This window comes from Endocarpon pusillum (assembly GCF_000464535.1).
Source record: "Endocarpon pusillum Z07020 unplaced genomic scaffold scaffold4303, whole genome shotgun sequence".
In the NCBI taxonomy this organism is placed as follows: Eukaryota; Fungi; Ascomycota; class Eurotiomycetes; order Verrucariales; family Verrucariaceae; genus Endocarpon; species Endocarpon pusillum.
In genome coordinates, this window is record NW_006916414.1 from 109,052 (window position 1) to 123,938 (window position 14,887).

The 14,887-nt window shown below is 50.4% G+C and overlaps 5 protein-coding genes across 5 annotated transcripts; 2 read left to right on the forward strand and 3 right to left on the reverse strand.

Moving 5' to 3' along the window:
* Positions 1 to 4,031: 4,031 nt before the first annotated feature.
* EPUS_05094 (uncharacterized protein) lies at positions 4,032 to 6,132 on the reverse strand (the record flags this gene model as incomplete). The annotated part of the gene is made up of 4 exons (XM_007805417.1): positions 4,032 to 4,682; positions 4,736 to 5,142; positions 5,199 to 5,284; positions 5,333 to 6,132. 4 exons carry the CDS (start codon positions 6,130 to 6,132, stop codon positions 4,032 to 4,034), a joined length of 1,944 nt encoding a protein of 647 aa, XP_007803608.1.
* A 1,406-nt stretch (positions 6,133 to 7,538) lies between these two features.
* EPUS_05095 (uncharacterized protein) lies at positions 7,539 to 8,818 on the reverse strand (the record flags this gene model as incomplete). The annotated part of the gene is made up of 4 exons (XM_007805418.1): positions 7,539 to 8,357; positions 8,417 to 8,437; positions 8,506 to 8,712; positions 8,783 to 8,818. 4 exons carry the CDS (start codon positions 8,816 to 8,818, stop codon positions 7,539 to 7,541), a joined length of 1,083 nt encoding a protein of 360 aa, XP_007803609.1.
* A 1,034-nt stretch (positions 8,819 to 9,852) lies between these two features.
* Positions 9,853 to 11,287, reverse strand: EPUS_05096 (hexaprenyl pyrophosphate synthase; the record flags this gene model as incomplete). Its single annotated transcript, XM_007805419.1, has 2 exons — positions 9,853 to 10,014; positions 10,067 to 11,287. The coding sequence occupies 2 exons, from the start codon at positions 11,285 to 11,287 to the stop codon at positions 9,853 to 9,855; spliced, it is 1,383 nt and encodes a 460-aa protein (XP_007803610.1).
* Positions 11,288 to 11,773: 486 nt separating this feature from the next.
* On the forward strand, positions 11,774 to 12,597 carry EPUS_05097 (uncharacterized protein; the record flags this gene model as incomplete). The annotated part of the gene is made up of 2 exons (XM_007805420.1): positions 11,774 to 11,779; positions 11,845 to 12,597. The coding sequence occupies 2 exons, from the start codon at positions 11,774 to 11,776 to the stop codon at positions 12,595 to 12,597; spliced, it is 759 nt and encodes a 252-aa protein (XP_007803611.1).
* Positions 12,598 to 14,136: 1,539 nt separating this feature from the next.
* EPUS_05098 (uncharacterized protein) lies at positions 14,137 to 14,511 on the forward strand (the record flags this gene model as incomplete). The annotated part of the gene is made up of 1 exon (XM_007805421.1): positions 14,137 to 14,511. One exon carries the CDS (start codon positions 14,137 to 14,139, stop codon positions 14,509 to 14,511), a length of 375 nt encoding a protein of 124 aa, XP_007803612.1.
* Between the last annotated feature and the right edge of the window lie 376 nt (positions 14,512 to 14,887).

Below are 14,887 nucleotides of genomic sequence, written 5' to 3' on the forward strand. Positions count from 1 at the left end.
GGGTCCTGGCCTCTGCCCTGCGGTGTTCGGCAAGCCTGCATTGCACATGCGGTTCGCCTTCAGCGCTGTTACTCTGCTGTCCACTTGCGCATTTCTTGGATTCTCTGTTGCGCTTTAGCGGCGGCATTCTCTCTGCTGGTCCTCAGCCTGTAGCATAACTGTGATGAGCGTGCGTTTTATATGCGGTCCTATATAACATTCACTGTTCTAGTGATCTCCTTTTTTACCTAATAATCTTTTATTTTAATTATATAATGTTGCTTTATATTTGTAATATAGATATTAATTAATAGAATCTAGGTTTCTTTTTCTTGCGGCGGAGGCAGCTGTTCTGGACCTTTTCAAGTGGTTTGGTTGCGGCTTTTACTAACGCTTCCCCTGCGCCTCACATGCTTGAACCCTACTCCTGTACGCCGTGCAGCAGAGTAGGCCTGACTACTGCAGTGTATAGTAGCCGCGAGTTGCGTGTTGATGGTCCCCAAGTAGAGGTAGCTAGTCTTGCTAGGGCCTCAGAGGCTGCGATACCCCTGCGAGTCGCATGCGCTATATGTTCGTTCCAGGTAAGCCTAGGGTCTAGCCATACCCCTAGCACCCTGATTGCCTTGTTCTCAACTGCTACTTGATGGCCACCTATCTGGACGGTTGATGTAAGGTCCTCTTATGCGTGGCGCCTGCTTCGTGTGAAGTGCATTAGCTGGTACTTGTCAGGGGCAAACTTAGCGCCATATGCTTCCGCCCAGCGTTGGCACTGCGAATGGGCTGCGGTTAGCCTGCGGCAGTTTTGTTGTGCGCTTTCGCTCCATGCTACTAGGTAGGTGTCATCTACAAAGCTGAATCCTAGCGTTCCCTTCTCTGGGTCCTAGAACTGTTCTAGCAGGCCAGATATAAAGGATAGGAACAAGATTGCCGAGAGAGGGGAGCGCTGCGGGATGCCTGTGTTGGTCTCAATCCAGTCGCTTTCATACCCTGTATATGCAATACGTGTGCGCCTCGCACGTAGAAAGGATGCAACAGCTTGGATAAGCCAATCCGGGAGGCCCTTCTGCTTGAGGATATCTAGCAGCTTGTTGTGAGGGACGTTATCAAAGGCCTCTGAAAGGTCCAGGCTTAACATTAAGACTACACTCCCTGGTCGTGCCTGCCACGCAGTCTAAACGCATAAGGTTAGCAGGCCTATCGCAGAAGCCCACGATTTTATTGTACTATCAGATACTAATAATACAACGTAGAGTTCGCATCCCCCTACTAGGTCTCTACCACGCTTTCCCCATACGCCCATTAGGACTCTTGCTCTAAAGCTCACCCTTTGTTATATTAACGTACGTTCAGGACTCAGGCCACAGGCAAAACCCTTGTCCACGCTCCAACCGTAGTTTACTCCGTAAGCACATAACACCGGCAGCCAGCTAGAACGATATCGCTTTGGTCCGCATACAAAACGCATGCTTCGCGCAGGCTCCCAGTACGAGTGAGATAGCTGTTCCAGGCTCTTTATGTACCGACACGCGCGTACTGTCCTCTCGGGCTGTACAGACAGTCTCCTCAGTGGCTGCCATTGTACACCACGCCCCACGTCAGATCCGTAGGATCCTTCGCTTCACGTTATCTGCAGAAGTCTCCTTCATACAGACCGACCGTGTCTTGCAGGCGATTCGCATCGTACACGCATGCCAGCCGTGTATTTGCTCCTCGTCTACTAACCAAGCTTGTGTCCCCTATGTCTTAACAGATGCCTTCCGTACAGCTGTGCCTATAGCCGCGCTTTAACGAGTTCCGTACGAAGTCGTTCCAAGTGTCCCTTCATTTGTAGACTGCCCGTGTTTCTGCAGAGGTCGCGTACTAAGGCGCCTGTGATTCCTAGGGATGACTCCGTAACGCTATAGTCCTTCGGCCTTAACAAGGGTCTTCGTACGTAAGGTCTGAGCCTTAACGAGGTTCTGCCAAATAGCTAGCGAGTCGCCGCCTACTTGCGCGCGACGCGTAAGCTCGGAGGGGACAAGCTCAGGGGTGTCCTATCTCTTGAATAGAGCGATATCACATCCACTGATGGTAGGATCAGTTTCGGGTCTGAGTACGAGTCAGATAAACAAGAGTCGGGTGGTTTTCAAAAGCCAATTCCCCTTATTTGCAGTCGCTGGTTTGACGCGTGTGAAACGCACGCGTTTCGCCTGTGAGGCCGCGGATTTCGTTTGGTTTCGTCGCGCGCTGGGCTCAGCTACGTGAGTACTCACACCGGATACCACGAGAAGGTAGAAATCCACATCCCAGCTGTCTGAACGACGAACAGCTGCTCAGTGCAAGCTCACTGAGGGCTAAGCATAATATTAGGACGTATATTATAAAATAGAAAAAATATATTACAAAATCCTTAACTAATTAAAAAGCGTGTAATTTAAGGATTTAAGCGCTAATATTAGATAGAAAAGAACTTTTATAACTATTATTTTAGTAATAAATATTACTTTTCTTATAGCTTATAATAATAGACTTAAATTTATTATTATTATAATAAAAAGGCTTAAAATATACCTTAAAAAACTTAATTTTATTTAAAATAGCGTAACCAAATTTAGTACGTGTTTACATATATTGATTATAATTTTAAGAGTCAGCTATACTTCTATACTGGCATAGAGGGCTCAAGGCGGCTTACTCAAGCTGATTATATAAGGATTTTAGAGTGTTACGAATCCTCCCGCGACCTACGCCAAGGACCATATTCCCTGTGGCACTGACCATGGCTCACAGAGCTCATCTCGGACCCAGCTCCCCGCCGCTATTCTAGCCATCACTGACGACAGGTACCCACAGTTGTCTGTACCTGGCCTCAGCGAGATAAGGGGCACGGACATGTATATAAAGCGTTGTGTTCCCACTTTCGTTTCCTTTTCTTCACGCTTCGTCTTGTATATTAGGCCCAACCATAGCTCTCCTGACATAGAGGGTGTTATTGCTTTGAACTAGAAGTCAGATTAGATACTTTTAGAGGATAACGATAATAGCCATGGCACCTACAGCAACAAAGATAACAAGTACAAACAAGCAAAGCAACGATTAGGGATCTAATGCGAATTAAATCCTCCAGAATCGCCAGATCTTAACCCTATTGAGACGATTTGGAGGACAATCAAACAGAGGCTGAAGAATAGAGGGCTAATTCTTGATCCGACAGAATTACGCAGGGCTATAGAGGAGGAATGAGATAAAATCACGCTGGAGGAGATTAATAAGGCAATTAATTCAATGCCCAAAAGAGTAGCTGCCGTAAATGAGCGTGATGGGTTGCCTATACCCTTCTGAATAGCAATAGCAAGTTGTGGTGTGTACGGAACTATCTTTATTTTTGGCACCTAGCTTCGGGCTGTGAGGTGGCTAGAAGGTCTGGATGGGGGTCTGGGATGGGGGTCCTTTGAGCCGCATCCATACTCCTCATACTTAAAGATAAGACAATATACAAGCAACTGCATCCAGGAGATCCCCAGGAAAGCTGGGTCATATTTCTTTGAGACCTGCGTATGGCCCACTACAGCACGGAGGCGTGTGACACGATGATAGAAATAATTTAGAGAGTAAATCTGACCTCGGAGAGAGACAAGTTTGGGAATATGAGAGCGGCCCATTAGTTTATACTACCTACAACCAAAGCCTACCGACTTAAGGGACCCTCCGGACCGCTAGAACGACTCCGAGAGGTACCTTCAGGCATGTTGCTGACCCCAAAGGAGAATTGCACACCCTGATGCCCCACCCTCGTGCACGTACTTATCTGCAAGCCAGAAACCTGCCATTCCTAGGTCGATGAGTCGGAGACACTACCGGTTAAGACCCATGACCCAAGGAAGTAGGCAAGGAAATAGGCAAGACGAGAGAACAGTAGAAAGACCATTGATTAGGCAGCCCCGCATATATAAGGATCCAACCATCTCGATAAGTACTTGCGTTCAACCCAGTTCTGCCATTGCTCACCTCCGCCACAAGTACAGTGCACGCCGTATCAGGAAACCACCAATTAGTTCGTTGCCACAACCCATCTATGCAATCCATTGGCGTTTGGAGAACTTCACCCGGTCACGGTTTCGCCTGTTACCGCCCTGGGCTTGCTGACCATCGTTGCCGCCTGCTCCAGCACCGGCACCTGCGCCGCCAGCATTTTGACCAGCGCCGTCTTGTCCACCCGCGCCAGCACCGGCACCAGCACCATTTTGGCCAGCACCATTTTGGCCAGCACCATTTTGGCCAGCACCATTTTGGCCAGCGCCATTTTGGCCAGCTCCATTTTGGCCAGCTCCATTCTGGCCAGCTCCATTCTGGCCAGCACCATTCTGGCCAGCTCCATTTTGGCCAGCTCCATTCTGGCCAGCTCCATTTTGACCAGCACCATCCTGACCAGCACCATTTTGGCCAGCACCATCCTGGCCAGCACCATTCTGGCCAGCACCATTTTGACCAGCACCATTCTGGCCAGCACCATTCTGGCCAGCACCATTCTGACCTGCGCCGTCCTGTCCGTTAGCACCTGCACCAGCTCCATCTTGACCAGCGGCATTCTGACCAGCTCCATCTTGACCGGCAGCGCCTTGACCGGCATTTGCGCCTTGACCGGCATTTGCATCAGCGTTCAAGGCGCCTACACCACCAACAGTGAATTTGGTGCAGTCATCTTGTGCACCACGTTGAGCAACCTAAAAACAAATTAGAAAATGGTCGTAAGCTGAGACAAGATTTGAAGACGTACAGGCATGATGACAGGCTGATGGTTGGAAGCGGCTGTCATGGTGCAGACACGGTAGGTGCCCGCGGGTAAACCACCAGCCACGGTGGCGCTGAGTCCTCCGTTACCATCACCAACATCGTTGATACCCTTGAAGAACGAGAAGGTGGCTGGGTTGGGTGGAGTTTTGCTGTTCAGGTTTCCTTGCAGATCTTGGACTGTAACGTGTGTATGGCCAACGATAATACCGCCCTGAAGCTGTTGAGGAGCAGTATAGTAAGTAGTATCCGGATTGGTAAACGTGCCAGCTTGTAGATTGTTAACCTGAACAGTGATATCAAAATCCTCGTCTGCTGCAATATCTTGCCCTGGTTCCGGAAACGTGATCATACTAGAAACCATGTTGTCCTTAGCAGGAATATCCCCCATAACTAGAGGCCACGTCAGTTTTAACGGCTTCCAGACGAGATTCTACTCATGGACTCACCGATTCCGTTGCATGAGCCTCCCTCGAGTTGTTGACCATTGGTCGGAGTTTTGCCAGAACAGAAATTGATAAAGTTAGCCGGATCACTACACAATCGTCAGTCGAAGTAAGTTTCCAAATGGAGTCGTTCTCACGTTATCGATGGTGATTGTCCTTCCTCTGCGTTCGCATTACCGTCATTGTTACTAGCTTCCTGTATGTTGGCAGGATCGAGGGCAAGTTCCCCAGCTGCAGCACCTGCTCCGGCATTCTGTCCTGCAGCGTTTTGGCCATTTGCGTTGTTCTGCCCACCGGCATTGGCATTGGCACCGGCACCGGCGTTCTGGCCATTGGCGGCATCCTGTCCTGCGGCATTCTGGCCATTGGCGGCGTCCTGTCCTGCGCCGTTTTGGCCATTTGCGTTGTTCTGTCCACCAGCATTGGCACCGGCACCGGCGTTTTGGCCATTGGCGGCATCCTGTCCTGCGGCGTTCTGACCTGCAGCTGCGTTCTGGCCGTCGGCTCCATCCTGACCGGCGGCGTTTTGGCCATTTGCATCGTTTTGGCCATTTGCGTTGTTCTGGCCATTTGCACCGTTCTGGCCATTTGCACCGTTCTGGCCATTTGCACCGTTCTGGCCATTTGCATCGTTCTGGCCATTTGCACCGTTCTGGCCATCAGCAGCCTCGTTCTCGTTGGCGCCATTGGCATCGTTGGCAACTCTATTGACACCGTTCGCGTTGTTTGCACCAGCACCATTATCACCACCTGCAGTGTTGTTACCAAATGGAGGTTTGATAGCACCGGCTGTAAAATTACCACCACCAGCTCCAGCATTTGCTCCATTTTGACCAGCTGCAGCTACTTCATTGCCACCTTGCCTGCCTTGGGCGGTAGCTACATCAAGTAGCCCGGCCGAAAGGGCGAAGAGAAGGATCGCCTTATTAAAGATCATCTTTGCGCAAAGGTAGGAAAGGATCGGTAGAAAGAACGAAAAATTGCTAAGCCGGCCTAGCAGATAGAAGATTACACAGTATAAACTGATGAGAAAAATGGAAACACGATCAACGTGTCCGAGAAAAACGTGAAAGAAGGGAGGGTTGAATGAGAGGCAACCCTACGAGTGATGGTGCATGCGAGCTGAAAGGGAAAAGATAGAGGTCACTGAGGGCTGGTTTTGATTAGAAGAGCAGAAACCTCTGGTCTTATGGATAATCTTGGCACGATATGGAGCATCGTGTCAGAAGCAGATGGTGTTTGGGCCTGTTTTTGCATGACCAGCAGGGACATGACTATCCATGGAGGTTTCGAGGTGAGGGATGGAGGGTTTCAACGCAGAGACGCGGTGTCAAGGATGGAGCGATTGGTTTCCATATGCACCCACTGCCAGGAGATCTGGAACGATCATTGAGCAAGGCGGTTTGCAGTGATCAGATTGCAGGATCGCGGTGTTGAGGTTGGGTAGAGGATGAAGCTTCGAGTGTCTCGACGGCGTCGGAAGTAAGCCCCAGGATGAGACCCAAGTTAGTTTAGTGGGCCTTGGAGGGGGCACAGCGTTGGCGCCGCTAATGCCGCAGACGCTAGGCCCATAAGTAGTAGCAAGCTGACACGCTGACTAAAGTGTTTCTTCTATCGCCTGCGCCTTGGCCTTGGCCTTGATTCCCTGCAGCCGCCCAAGAAACGAAAGAAACACTCCCCCCAATCCTGACAAATACAGCATTATCCTCCTGGAGCCAGGATCCTGAGATCTTGATCTGTGCATCACGTCAACCGTGGCCCTGGTACCTACCTTTGAGTATGAATGCATGACACACGCGTGAACCTTCCAACCGCCAACGTCCCTAACCAGGTCCCCCACGCATTGACCGTGATCCCTCGTCGACCATTCTCTGGCCAGTCAGAAGCGCTGAATGAATGAAGTAATATACATGCATGATGGTTCTTGCGCTCATTTCCCCGAGATGGGAGCTTACACGAAACATTCTGACATAAATATGACCTCTAAATAGTTTGATAGGTAATCATTCTGACCTGCGTCATGGCGTTCAACCCGATACAGAGCTTGATCGTGCAAAGCCATCTGTTCTATGGCGTTGAAATCGATGGCATATGGCGTTTAAACTGTTGCATTCAGCTTACACTGTATGGGGATCCTATGTGGTCGATTACGCAGGACATGACTTGGTAGACTTCTCAAAGAATGCTGCCATCTCGCTTAAGATTAAGGACATTGAGTGAAGCAAGTCACACAGCAAGTACAACCAAGTCTCACAGTTCCTATCGTCAGGCCTCCAACCCCGGTTCGTATCTCTCATCCAAGAACGACGTATCCTATCGAAGGGTAGACTACCATCAAATGTTTCAGTATACACCAATTAATTCTCCTTTGGTCATAAATGTGCTCCTCCCACTCAGCATGACTGCACTGACTTGTCTGTGTCCCTCTTCGTTATGGGTAATGTCAACTTCGACACAGATTTGACACCTACGTCCCATTTCCACTCCTTGCTCAATGCCAAAGACGAAGTGCTCTTTCTTAGGACCAAGGCTCAGAGACCTAGTCCTGGCCTCTATTCCCTCGTTGGTTTGAGAGGCATCGCCCTGTCCCAATGAGCGAGTCTTCCGGGCGGATTGGCTGTTGGCTATGTTTAGTGCTAGGTAGCACGCCACAGCACAGCTGGCAGAACCAGTCCCCGGGTCTTCCATTCCAGACACCATCACACGCTGATGAATTTTGTGGATTGTCGGCTCTCCTTCTTTCACCTCAACGCCCTCTCGTCGGTAATATAAGCATCCTGCCAAACCAGCATTCCATCCTTCATCCAATTTCGCAACTGGAGATCGCTCTGCACCCAAAACTGCCATCGCCCCCGGCGCGTCTGTCAGATCAACTAAGCCAAAAGTCATCCCTTTGACAATGCTAACAATAGGGAACGTCCTCTTTTTTAACATCTCCATGGCCGGGATAAATTGACATCGGGGCTGCGCTTCAATAATGTCATCGAGCGTAATCTTGTGTTGGTGGATGTGGACATTGTGAGGCACGATACACGCCTGCACCTGACGATAGGGGTTGGAAAACACAGTGATTGGACCAGCCTTCGTCAGCAACACAGCAGCTTGCCTGTTTTCGCGGTCTTCTGGTCCAGTATATGGTTGTATGTCAATACACCCGAATATCTGCGCACAGTCAGGCTAAATGTTCCTCTGAAGGTCTGGATGTCTGTTCCTGATCATACATATGCTGCCGTGCCAAGGACCTGTAAGCTGTATCAGTAAATTCATGTTTTTGCTTTCTGTCCCCATGTACGGTCGCATATCAACCTACCGGATGGCCAGCGAAGGGGATCTCCTCATCTGGGGTGAAGATATCAAGGCGTCTCGGCATGCCCCTCACTGGGGCGTCATGCAAGAAAACGGTTTCCGAGAACCCAAACTCTTTCGCTAGTAATTGCTTCTTTGCTTGTGAAAGCGCATCACCTCGAACAGCCACAATAGCGAGCGGATTGCCTTTGAACTTCTCTGCAGTGAAGACCTACGCTATCGCTTAGAAAAAGATCTTACTCGACCATATCATGATTTCCAAAATGTAGAACTGAACGTACGTTGACGGTCATGAATGTATGCGGCCCTGCTGCCATGGTAGGACAATCAGCCAATAGATTTACAGGATGAACAATAACTTTGTGTGGAAATCGAGAAATTGGTAAAGGGTCTCCACAATCAACCAAGAAAGAGACCCTTGATGTTGGGCACGTTCATCTGGCTTGCAACCGCCCCGTCGAGACGGCAGGTTTTCAATTATAAGAGGCAAGGCCACTTTCTGTAGAAAATGTGGTGGAAAAGAAAGGACCTGAGTGTGATGCCCGAAATGAAAGGTTCGGGGATGGTGCCGAGGCCTTCCATTTCTTCCATCAACTGCCTGCACTGCCTGCACTACGGAGTACTACGGGGGGGCCATGAAGTATTGTTAGTTCAGCGCTAGTATCTTTACTCCAAAACGTTCTTTATACAAAACAGCTAAGCCCGTATTAGACTAGTAGTAAGATTTTAGCTCATTTGAATGGTCATACTTCAGTCAAGCCTTGTAATAACAAATCATGGCACTACAACAGAGTAAGAAGAACTAGCCGCTACTAGCACCAGACTAATAATACTTATGTCTCCCCCTGTAGTACAGAGTTATGCATCAAAAAGTCATCAATATACACTAAAACTAGAGCATCACTAGCACATTCAGTCTAAGCTTTAGCGTGACGTAATATATGCACTCTAGGGGTTTGTGCCCTAGAGCTGCTATCATAACCCCCTTTCCTTTAGACCCTTGGGGCCCACTTTAGGCTATTTGATGTAGCTCAGAGGTCCTGTATCAGTTAAGCTTCAGCTATTAGCCCCCTCTGACCATCCTTACGGCCCCACTGACGACTAATATAATGCTAGCACAAGAAAGGCTAGCTTTTACTCATCCTAGCCAGCGTATATTGAAGACTTTTGATGCACAACTCTGTCCAACTTACCAGGAACCCGCGAGCCCCGAATACGAGTTGGATGTTTTGCCATTGTACACGAGATTGTCTCTATACTATTTACAGCTGAGCTGGCTCGAATACGGCCCCCCGGTCTCAGATCCCCATGACGAAATAAATGCTCGCTGCTCAGGAGTGGCGAGTCGTGATTATCTCCTTCTCTTCATCAATTTAATACACATCTCCTCTAGACCGTCCTTGGCTTCACCAGGTGGAAAAGAACTTATTGCTGAAACGGCTTTGTCGGCGTATTCTTGAGCCAGCGCTCGGGTCTGCTCCAGACCATCAGTCTGAAGCACGATACTCCGGGCCTATAACAAGGTTAATCACGTCGAGCAGCAGGGGTTTCTTCTGGAGATCTACCTCATCAACATCCCCTGGCTCGATGAACTTCCTTCCCACAAGTCGACCAAGTTCCGGTCTCTCCTTCCAAGCAAACAACAAAGGTGCTGTCGCGAGACCAAGCTCTAGATCAGCGCCAGCAGGCTTACCCAGCTCTGATCCACTAATTGTGTAGTCTAGCATATCATCCACCAATTGGAAAGCTAGACCTAAATTCCGTCCATATGCATATGCTGCGTCGACAACTTCAGGAGCGCTGTGTGCAAGCAATGCTGCAGCTCGACAGCTTTTACTGATCAGACTTGCAGACTTCAAGTAGGTCTTCTGTAAATAGTAGGAAACATTTTCTTCGCTCCATCTGGGCTCCTTTTCGTCCAGCGCTGTATTCTTCAGCTGCATGAACTCTCCTTCAATCAAATTAGCAATGACCGTGGCTAGCAGCTCTGTGACCTCCGGATCTCGGAGACGCGCCAATGCGACCGACGCTCTTCCCAGCAAGAAATCACCTGCCAGCACGGCCATCTTGTTCCCAAAGAGGATATTTGCGGAGGGCTCGGAACGCCGAAGGGTAGAATGGTCAATGACGTCGTCATGCAAAAGTGACGCGGTGTGTATCAGCTCTGTTATCTCAGCTAGTCGTCGCTGTGAAGGTAAAATCGAACCGTCGTTGGGAAATGAATAATCGGTTTCATATGAAGGACCCGTGATCGGGGTATGACCAGCTTGATCTGGATTGGCGTCGTATAGGACTTTGGGAGGCGACATTGGGGTGTCTATTGCGCGAGAGTCTGGAATGAGGGTGTCCCGCCTGGTACGCTTTGGGGCAGCAGCAATTGCCCTGGACATAAGCAAGACAAGTAGAGGCCGAACATGCTTCCCTTCGCTCTGGGTATAGTACTTGGCCACCGTGTCAAGTATAGGATGCCCTGAGCCTAGTAATTGCCTGATGTTCTTGTTCAAAAACTTCAACTCCTTCGCAACGATCCTTAAAGGATCGATGGTGATGTTAGCAGGGGCTTTCCGATGAGGAAGGACTTCGGAGACTGTATTCTGCACAGCAGCAACAGCAGCGCCCCATGCTGTATGGTTTCGCTTGCTTGTAGACAGTGCCCGACGCGTTGAAGGGAAATATCTTGGTAGGTGGGCCTTCAAACAACATTCGGCGCAAATGTTCGATGTTGAGAAGAGCCGAGGGGAATCGTTGAAAAATGTCTTCTGGTGCAGCAGCACATGCCCTTTCATACTCGTATCGCCAAAAAAACCGGTATTGGACACATAAGTGATTGTTGTCACTGCGCCTTCACTGCACCGGATCAATGCAGCGGTGTTAGTACCCTGAGCGATTGAAGATAAATTCTTTCGACTGCATCATGCTGCACTTCCAAATGTCAGCCGAGGTTTCCCCGGTGCCGTTCCCCGGTGGCCGCAACATTCACCGATCAGTACTTGAGCCTGCGACTTCTCGCAACGTAGCAGTTCCAAAAGCTGTGCAGCAACCATGCACATGGTGCCATTAGTAGTCCATGACCATGTGAGTCCTTCTCAACCGACGTACCAGTTCCTCCTACTCATCCATACCCAGGGTTGATGTAACTATTCGCCTGCGCAGGGCCATTGCACAAAGTGACCCAGTGCTGTTCAAGCGGGTCTTGAAGAACAACCCCTCCTACCTACAAAATCCGGACTTCTCCAATAAAAGCAATACTTCCCTCCATCTTGCTGCTCAGCATGGTTGTTTAGAGATAGCAGTATCTACGCTCTTACTTTATAGCTGCTGAATATCTCTGACCCAATGGTAGGAATACTTGATATCCCTTGGGCATGATACCAGCGGCCCTGCCACCACAGGACTGATAAGTTGGCACTCTGTTACAACATTAGGCCCATCATACAACACCGATGGTGACACGCCATTGCACCTGGCAGCGTCCCACTCCCAAACCGAAATCGTTGAGCTGCTCTGCTCACACTTCCCTTCCACCATCAATCATGCCAATAACGAAGGAGCCACACCACTTCACCTGGCCATCCGTGCCCATCCACCTTCGTCTGCCCTTACTTCAACGCAACCCGTCAAGATCTCCTCCAAAGCTGCCGAAGATAGCTCCACCGTCGAATCCTTGCTTGCACATAATGCTGACGTGCACGCTCGAGACAGCAATGGAAATGGCTGCCTACATTATGCGTCTACCTGGGGCAATCTCAAGGCTGTACGAGCGTTGATTCAGGCAGGGGCAGATCCGCTGCAACGAAACAACCAAGGCTGGACACCACAATCCTATAGCATCACCGTCCAGGCAGAGGTGTACTACAAGAACTTAGTTGCAGAGTGGGAGAAGCGGAGAGCAGAAGAGGTCATTCGACTGAAGGAGCGCAGAGGCAAAGGGGGCGGAGGCTTAAGACTGGTGAGCGATGATGGGGACTACCACCAGCGAAACGTGACAGACGGTGATGAAGCAAGGGCACGCGCCGAAAGTACAGACAGCATTGCCTCAAGCGCTACAGGCGATGAGCTTCACGTCAGCCTACGAAGAAATGACACGTGGAAATGAAGGCAAGATTATGAATTTCTAATCCAAAGGACCATTCATCAACAGCATCCATCCCAAGAGATCGTTCCCATTTGAGGGAATCGACCTGCTTTCCCATCGATACCCGTAGGTAGAAGACCGCGGTTTGTGAGGAGGGAAACTAGCCAACGGGCGTGCCGGTGTTCTGGTAAGGGACTACTTCTTGTCCATCGCTCATAACTGGCTCAGTATCTGAACGAGCTGTCACAGTTGTCAGCATAGCACACTGGTATAAAGGACGTGAAAGCGAGCAGACCGTCAATGGGTGCAGGCGCTGCAATGGCGACGGCGGCCAGGAGAGAGAAAAGGGCGATGATGACCTTCATATTGCTGGTGCTGAGAGATATTGGAGTCGGCCGGCGACAAAGGAATGAATTTGATGAGGTGTGATGAGTAAGACTGATTACCAAAGCTATCCGGAGCTGGGAAAGGGGGAGAAGCAGCACTGAAATGGGAGCCGCTCTGTATATGTATCCTTCTCGTGCTGAGGTGTCACATCACACTGCCAAGATCAAGCAGCATCAGCATCAGCATATATAGAAGCATAGCATGAGTCCTTGAACAGGAACCAGGCTCTGAGGGTTGAAACGACAAGCATGCATAGAAGCGTCAAGGGCATTGGCGGTAAACGATAAGCCCAAGATCGTTCGGTAACAGACCGGGCTTCATCACTGAAACTGCGCTCCCCCAAGGATCGGTGTGCTCTTTGCAAATTTCCCCACGAGGAGCATGCTGCATAAGCGTCATGGCTATATCATGTCACTTGTTGCAGGACAGTGGTGTTGAAACAACTGCTGGTGCACTGTTTGCGCCGGGTTGAAACGAATCTTGTGAGACACCACCAGGGCGCTTCGCCGCCGATAATGCTTACAGAGTGATTTCAATTAACTTACTGCATATGCCAATGATGATTATTCCGGACGAGCTCGTAGTGGTGATAGTACCAAGCCCGCTACCCAATAGTAGTAGATATCCAAGTGGTTATGAGGTACGGAGCAGTATTAGGTATGGACAGCAGAATGGGGTTGGACTTGGGATCTGGGCCCTTCGGCCCCTTCGGGCTCAGCCCTATGGACGCCTGTTAGAGGCTGGACCGGAGGACCTCCGGACCCTGGACCCTTGATCATCCATGCCAAGCCCAGTGGTGTCTACTACGTATGAGGTGGAGGTTAACTGCTGACATGGTAGTAACTCAGCCGCTTAACCGCCTCGGGGTCTCCCAACCTCCTCTTGCACTTCGCCACGAGTCTTCCGAACGCCTCCCTGGGCCGAGTCATTGCTAGTGAATCATCACGGAGCTTCTGTGCTTTCTGACCATGCTCTGCTTGCTCTGCTCTCGCTGCTCTCGCTGCTCTGGCGCTTCCACTTGCAGCTGAACAAGTGATTGGCCACCCAGAACAATTTGGTGGTAAATAGGCTACCACGTCAGCCTAGGCGTTCATCTGCCTCACTTTCGTCTTTGGTAGCTCTCCGCCGCGATCTACAGCTTCTCGTAGTAGCTTCCGCGCAGCAGCATCTTTGATGGCGTCCCAAGCTCAATGTCTCTACTGCTTTGAGTGTCTGTCAGCCAGCTTCGAGAATCGAGATCCTCCTACGCTGGGCAAAGTCGAAAGACTATGGGAGGATCACCAGAACAGCCTACCATCCGAAGACGAGCCTAGCAATGAGACACCAGAGGGGCAGCCCTTAGAAGAGGACCCGGCAATGGAAGACAGTGAAGACGCTGAAGAAACCGACGAAGAAGACGGCCTGGACGAAGAAGATGAAGAAGACGAGAGCAGAGGGAGCATAGAACAAGACTCCACTTCATCAACACAACCGCCTCCGGCAAGACCTCAAATCCCAAGCATTTCCCGCCTCCAAGCATCGACACCGAGCTCGCAATCCTGCTGCTAGGAAGGAAACGATGAATTCGTACGTGTTTGGAAGCGCTATGGAGACAGCCGCGCCGTGGGCAATGCCTAAACTTGCAAGCTTTTTCTGGAAAGCTCGCGCCTCTCCCAAACAGCAAGCTACCCCCTCTTCGTAACCTGGAACACCCTCTCCCACCGCCCCAGCAGCGGCACTGGCACACCGCACAAATCCCTGCGCGGCTGCATCGGCACCTTCGACCCGCTCCCCATCGCCTCCGGCCTGCAGACCTACGCTCTAACCTCCGCATTCGAAGACACGCGCTTCAGCCCCATCCCGGCTTCCCTGCTCCCCTCCCTCTCCTGCAACATCACCCTGCTCGCGGACTTTGAATCCTGCTCGCACCCGCTCGACTGGACCG